This window comes from Diuraphis noxia, unplaced genomic scaffold, assembly GCF_037042655.1.
Source record: "Diuraphis noxia isolate RWA-SAM2 unplaced genomic scaffold, SU_Dnox_SAM2 contig0004, whole genome shotgun sequence".
Taxonomy (NCBI): Eukaryota; Metazoa; Arthropoda; class Insecta; order Hemiptera; family Aphididae; genus Diuraphis; species Diuraphis noxia.
Window position 1 is genome coordinate 50,842,488 of NW_028301714.1, and position 7,700 is coordinate 50,850,187.

The 7,700-nt window shown below is 26.9% G+C and overlaps 1 protein-coding gene across 2 annotated transcripts; it reads left to right on the forward strand.

Annotated features, from left to right (window-relative positions):
- The first annotated feature begins 3,632 nt into the window (after window positions 1-3,632).
- Window positions 3,633-7,116, forward strand: LOC107166842 (protein twisted gastrulation-like). 2 transcript variants are annotated; one of them, XM_015515655.2, is made up of 7 exons: window positions 3,633-3,791; window positions 3,864-4,248; window positions 4,349-4,573; window positions 5,272-5,478; window positions 5,539-5,734; window positions 5,797-5,893; window positions 5,974-7,116. In XM_015515655.2, the coding sequence occupies exons 3-6, from the start codon at window positions 4,366-4,368 to the stop codon at window positions 5,891-5,893; spliced, it is 708 nt and encodes a 235-aa protein (XP_015371141.1). In that variant the 5' UTR covers window positions 3,633-3,791; window positions 3,864-4,248; window positions 4,349-4,365; the 3' UTR covers window positions 5,974-7,116. The 2 variants fall into 2 exon arrangements, with proteins under 2 accessions (XP_015371141.1, XP_015371140.1); XM_015515654.2 differs by having other exon boundaries at window positions 5,797-7,116.
- The last annotated feature ends 584 nt before the right edge of the window (window positions 7,117-7,700 follow it).

Consider the following 7,700-nt stretch of genomic DNA (forward strand, 5'->3'; position numbering starts at 1 on the left):
TTTTTTCTTATAAATAATACTTCAAACCACATTTTGAATTATAATATGAAAAATTAATATAATAGTGCCTTCTAACAAAATCAAACACTATATATTATAAGCATATCAAAGTATAGTGTAATTTTTATGTATAAATAATAATGTGGGAACGTGAGATCGTTGAATAAAAATACTCTAATAATTTTATTTATTCACATTCAAATTATATTTTTAATTTTTAACAAATTAAAAAAATACACTTTGGCCTTATAGTTCTCAATCTATTCATAATTATTTTATTCTAGGCTCAGACCAGACCCAAGGTAGTGAAGAAGACTTCATATTGTCTAAAATCGATTACTATAATTAAAATGCAACAAAACGAACTCAGTTTGGATTTTATTTAACTATTTTTTTTATTCATAAGCATAAAACAAAGCTTTGTATATAGTGTATGTATAATTTGGATAGATTTCTGTATGAAATTATAAAATTTACTTTCATAAATCTAAAATCAAAGTGATTCTGCTATTTGCTAAATGCTGATACGTTATTCTGTGTAACAAAAGTTCATCAGAGATTCTCATAGTTAGTGCCTTTTTACCTTTTCATTGTATAATATTAATATAAAGTAAATAAAAAATAAAGAATAGGCGTATATTTATTCATAATAAAGCGCGTAACGCTTCATTTTTTTTGTTTTTAAAATATTAGAAAAAATGACTATAATCTGTGGCTTATTTAAATATAACGCTCACAATTTTTTTAATAATTTCTATTGATTTTTAAGCCATCTTCAAATGATAATGACTGAGTTTTTATATACTTTATCATAATTCATTTTTGAAATTTTTTTTTTTGATAGCTAAGATTTTTCAGAGAGAATTTTAATGGGCTTGAATTTTGTTGACATTAAATTTTATACCCGCAACCTATAGCTGTAATCGTTGGCAGAAAGTATAGATAGGTTTAGGGATGAGAATTAAATATATAAGATATAACTATAAATGTATAGTATACTGATAAATACATTTAATGTGATATTTGTAAATCGTGCCTAAATCAGATAATTTCAAATATTTTAGCTGTAACTTGTAACTATTAGTATAAGTACATTGAATTATAATATTATATACAAATGAAAAAATAACCATTTAAATGTTTGAGGGGTGCGGCGGCTTGTATTTTATCCCCTTATGTCTATAATTACAATATAGTGTTAGAACGTAAAACCGTGAATTGTTTTATAGAATTCGTCAATGCCCTTGATCGACGCGGACTTCCAAGCGCGAAACGTGGTGTAATTTATATATATACATCTTATATATGTATTGAATATCGTTATGAATAAAATATTATAATTTATGCAATAATAATTATTTTTTTTATATCCTCTGATTTAAAAACATACATAATATATCAACATAGTTACATACCTATATTGTGTAAAATATACATACAAAACGCGCGTAATACTAATTAGAAATTAATAGTTTACAATTAGACTATATCGTGGCATAATATATATTATTTTTATACTAAATATTATATAGAGAGTAAATTTAATAGTTCTCTAACATATTATGTAGCTAACTATGCAATTACTTTGGTTTAATCAACTTTATTTATTATAATTTTGTGTGTGTGTCTGTTTGTGTGTATCTATGAACATAATAATAATATAGGTAATATCTTAATTTAAAAGACAACGTATATAGGTATAAGAATAAAAGTAAGTTAATTTTAATTTCTATCAGTTATTTTTTATGTTACACAGTTACACCCTATATATATAATAATATGTGTATAAATTCCAAATCACTTTTTTTAAGTATACATATTATACGTATAAATTATATATAAAAACATCACCGCAACTTTGAAACCTTAAAAACCGAAACAATCGTTGTATTTTGTGCGGGGAAGATGAAGGAATGGCGGCCATCTAAGCAAGAGATTTCATGTATCTCCGGTGATAATAAACCAAATATTTTACTATTGCTAACATTAGAACAATAAAGTTTGTTAGCTACTACACCATATTATAAGTTTCAAATTTTTGACCTAATAACAACTTAGAATTTTTCCTATAATGATGCTTCGAGTTTTCTCTATAGCTACTTGAAGGAAAACTTATGGAAAAATAATGGAAAACTTAGTGTTGTATTTTTAATCCTTAGTTATAAACACAAAAAATTTTATGATTTTAAACTTCAAAATTACTTGCAAATTTTCGCATTTTCGACAGATTTCGTAAAAATTTGAAGTATAAACGCTTATAAAAAAAAATTGTGACTTTTTTTAGCTACAATAAGAAAAACTCATAAGGAACCTTGTATTAAATTGTCAAGTTACTTGAAATTTTCACTGAATGTTTATATAGGCATTTTCTATATTTGATAACATTTTCAAAATATTTAGATTTGTTTTGAGCTGTTTACTGACATTTTAATTTTTCAACTTTTTTAGTTTTTTTTTCTATAAATATCGATAAAAATTTATTTGTTCGGTAGATAAACTTTAAAATTTAGTACAAGGCTTCTAACACATTTTAACAATAGCAGTTGAAAAAATTCTTAGTCACAATTTTTTTTTACAAGGATTCAAAGTTTGAATTTTAACAACATACGTAAAAATCACGAAATTTCATAAATTATTTTATGCTAGAAATTCATAAAAAATGTTCCTTTTATATCTAAGATTTGAAAATTTAATACATAGCTCCTATCAAATTTTTACAATTGCAATTGAAAAATAAAAGAAATGCGTAGTCACAATTTTTTTTTTACAAGCATTCAAAGTTTGAATTTTGACTAAATACGTAAAAATTACAGCAATGTTCAAATTATTTTATGCTAGAAATTCATAAAAAAATTTTATTTTAAATCTAAGATTTGATTTTTTATAATCTATAATATATCCTAGACAGATAAACCGTCTTTGCTCAGAATCGTTTTTCGTATACAATGATATAATATCATTGGATTCAAATTTAATTTCATCCATTACAGTAACCCACTTGTAACCTACTGTACAGCAGAGCGACATCCACGATTTACCCAGCTTTTTTATATATTTAATTATAATTATTTTTTATACACTTGACCAATAATGTGTACAATTTTTTTACATAATACCTATAATTTAATACTTTAATTTTAATTGTTATATATTTAATTATTGTAATTTGACTTTTTTTCCCGTGGCTTTTTTTTCTGTGGATTATTTTTCCCTGGATTTTTTGTCTTGGCTTTTTTTCCGTGGATTTATTTACCCTGGTTTTTTTTCTGACTACCGTTCTATGGTGATAGTGTGATACAAACATAATATCCCATTTTTAAAATGGGATTATAGATGGGTAGGTACCGTAATTCCCAGAACACTATACCTACTATAAGTATTTACCTCATATGTACAGATTATATATAAATGTTATATTTCCGCCTTCTAGGAAATTTCTATAATAGTATTAAGTCTCGACGTGACGTACCCGCACACGTACAGACATTAGAGAACAAAGATCGTCTCTTGATAGTAACATACCTAACAAACATACAGCAGGACGTAATAACAGTCTTTGTATAGGTGGGGGTTCTTTTTTCGTGCCTAAATTCCAATAAACTACTTGAATGTTTTTTTTTTCCAGTTATTACAGTGTAGTATGCTAGGTACCATCAAATAACACATAAATGGTGGCGAACGGAACTGAGACAATTTATCTTACATTAAATATTACATCACGGAACAGCGAATGAACAGTACTTCGATTTTTGAACATTCATGAGTTTATGACTAATAAAACCGCATTTTTTGTTAGTTTTGATTAGCATTTTTGTAATTTCAAATTCAATAATTTTATATAATATATTATTATTTTGTATTAGACATCAGTCATTAATATTACGAAGGTTACACCAACGCCGTTTGCGCGTTTGCCGTTCATTGAATACTGAATCGTCTGCATCCGTGGACCGTGATCGTCGTCATTGACAAGACGTAATACTGTTGTATATATACTGTTATAGTACTACAAGTCTACAACTATAGTAGTTGGCAAAACGTGGTGGAGGGAGCGATAGTGATTGATTAAGTGATAACGTAAATATTAAATAACAACAAGTATTACGATAGTATAACAACCAACAACAACAACAACGACGACGACGACCACAACGACAGCAATCACAGATCAGTGACTAACAGTGTCCGTCCAAACACTGTATCATCGGCATTCAATAAACCGCGGTGACTCTACAGCTGCGCCCGCAGGTAACACACGGTGACGGTGCCCAAAAAATAATAATTACAATAATATATTATTGTCCGGATTCGGATGTCGCATGTGACACTGACACACATCGTTTTTTAGGAGCCGTCGCCCGCGAGATGAAGAACATATTTCTTGTCACTGTCGTCGGGTCGCTAGTTGCGTTCGCTTACGTTACTTATGCGTGTAACGAGGCCGTGTGCGCGTCAATTGTCTCCAAGTGCATGATCACACAGTCGTGCAAGTGCGACTTGGTAAACTGTTCGTGCTGCAAAGAATGTTTCAGTTGCCTCAACAATTTGTACAGTGAATGCTGCTCGTGCGTGGGTGAGTCGTGTGCATAGCATTAAGTTGTTGACCACGTCGGTTTGGTCGATCTGGTTCTGTTTGTGGACCGTATGTTGATTGTCTGTCTTGATTTTTCATTGCCTCCATACAACAAGAGTCATCAGTTGTTTCCGTTACCATCACAAGACATTCTGATATGTGGTCATCGTCTATTAATTAACATTCTTATAGCCTTTATTTTAATAGCTATAGTTTAATAATAAAATAGCCGTATGACCTTACCAGATAAGTTTTATGATCAAGTAGCATGAATGCAGGAGCTGACTCATGAGTACTATTTATTTTTTTTCATTTATCTTCATAATCAAAGTGTTTCTACATCATTTATGGCATTACTTTCCTAGCTTGTATTCAGTTTCAATTAATACTATTAAGTGTTGCTTATATCTCTAAACTAAAATCTCGACCATATCTTATTAAGAGTTGAAGGTGTAAATTGCTTGGCACTGAATGTTTTTAGTTTTAACAATCATGTTAATATGAAACTTTAATTTCTGCACACCAATAAGGTCTTGATCTTTATGAGACAAAAAAATTAATTACTTAATAGTTAATTTTAAATTATTATTAAAAACTTTAGTTTTAAAAATATCTGCAGTACTAAATATAAAATTCACATCCTCTGATAGATGTATAAATTAATACAGTAAAATGCTAATTATGTTCTATGATTTTAGACATGTGTCCAAAACCAAATATTACTACTAATGAATTGAGTAGAAAAAGTCATGTTGAAGATCTATCAGACTCTGTAGTAAATTTGTTTACTGCTCTTGTTTCGGAACCAGATATACAACAACGATGGGAATCTCTTACATACCCAATTGATTTAGACATTGAAATGTTCAAACCTGATTTTCAAAAAGAATTCAAGTTGTTGCAAAGTAAATAACATTTTACTATCTATACATTTAAAATAATTTCTAATGAAATTTGAAATTTAGAAAACTCTGCTCAAGATGTATCTTCTATGAAGATCACTCTGAATTGTTCTGTTGTATTCATGAATCAATGTTTGTCTTGGAACAAATGTAGGGGAGCTTGTATATCAATGGGTGCTAAAAGCTACCGATGGTTCCATGATGGATGTTGTGAATGTGTTGGTGAACTGTGTTTGAATTATGGATTAAACCAGAGCAGGTACTTCATCATGAAATTCTTGTTGAAATAGATATTGCTAAAAGTATTATTTTTTTGTTTAGGTGTAAGCACTGTCCATTAAAAGGTGCTGTTGTGCCAACAATAAGTGAAGCTGATTATGGTGATGAAGAAGATGACGATGAAGAAATGATACAATAAGTAATGAATTTTTGTTACTTAGTATTAATTTTAAATTTGTATTTATTATAATTTTGTTATTTTTTTATTTTAATTGACAGAACTATCATATCAATAAATTCCTACTCTGTACTTTTATAAATATTATAATTTAACTACTTAGACGAAAAAGTTTACTTGCCTAAATGAATGCTCTTAGTTGTAGTATGGTGGATCTGACTGTCAAATAATTGATTTATTACTATCTATTTTGATTTTAATGTAGACTATTGTATTTATATTTAACTAATTTTATAACTTAAAATATTGAACATTTTTATTCCATTTTATATGTTATTGTGTACAGAGTTATTATTAATCAAAAATAAATTAGGTTTAATGTGTTTTTTTAATGCATAAAACTCATTTTTGTTAGTAATTTTTCAATATTTTAAGATTTTACACATTATGTTTTGCCATACTTATTTAGTTCATAATTTACTAGTTTTTTATTTTTTTAATATGTTCTTGTTCAGCTGAGTGATATTATTCTGCGAAATTGTATCGCACAACTATTCCCACCTAAAATGTAATTTATATGTATAAATAAATACATTTAAAAAAATATCATTTTGGGCTGTTCAAGAATAAAATATTCGAAATATAAAAAATTAATATGTATTTACAAAAAAATAATTTATTTTTGAATTATATAGAAAAACAAACTAGGAATAATGATTATTATGCATTAAAAGAATCACCCAATATGCTTCTATATTTATATAAAAATTATGTGTAATATTATTAATTTTGGTATGTATAAGTCTATTTTAAATAGTTATGTTGTAAAATTAATGATTATGATTTATTATGTTAATTGTTTAAGTACCATCTTAATATGGATGAAGTGGGACAGTTATTCTCACCTATCAATTAATTATACTATGGTGCATATTTTAGTTAAATTTTATAGATATTGAATTGTAAATGTTAATTGTTTTGTTGGCATACATGTTATATTATCATGTGCTTATTAGTTATTACTATGGCAGTACAGGATATTTCATGCAATAAAAAATACGCATTAAATTTAAAATTTTATATTTTTTTATTTTGTTAATTTTAATTATTGTTAAAATACTTAACAACCTGTTTATTTTGTATACCTATTTAATACTTATACTATACAATGTTGGAAATATTAGGTAAAATTATTGTTTATTAATTTTTAATTGAAAATAAAATATCTTTCTTATTAAAAACAATTATTTTATTATCCTTAATTTATCTTAGAAATTATGTGGTAAAAAATAATTTATAATATAAAAAGAGTGATGAAAAGCAACAAATTAGATCACTATATTCAGTAGCTTCCAACTCAACATTAGGCATGGACCACAATTGTAAAATGTTCACCACCAAAGACCACTACTTAATCTTAACCTTTTCCTATCACTAATAATACTTTTTTTACTAAATTTGTTAAAATATCAGGGGAGGGGGCTGTTAAACGCCCTTAGGCAGCCCCTTCAAAAAATGATCAAAGAAAAAAACAAACCATAATTGGAAAATCAATGCTTACATTCACCTCTCCAATCAGAATCTAAAAAATAAATTAATAGTTATAATTTAAATATTTTGGTTGACAATTTGTATGAAAACATTATAATGTAAAATTGTATTATTACGATTTTTTTGTTTTATTGTTTTCTATATTTTATTAAACTTTGTGATACTATAAAATTGTTACCTAGTTATTTACATTATTCTTAAATATATGATCAAATAATTTTTATAAAATTTTAGTACATACAAGTTACAACTAAGTGTGTGTAATAAGTACATATCC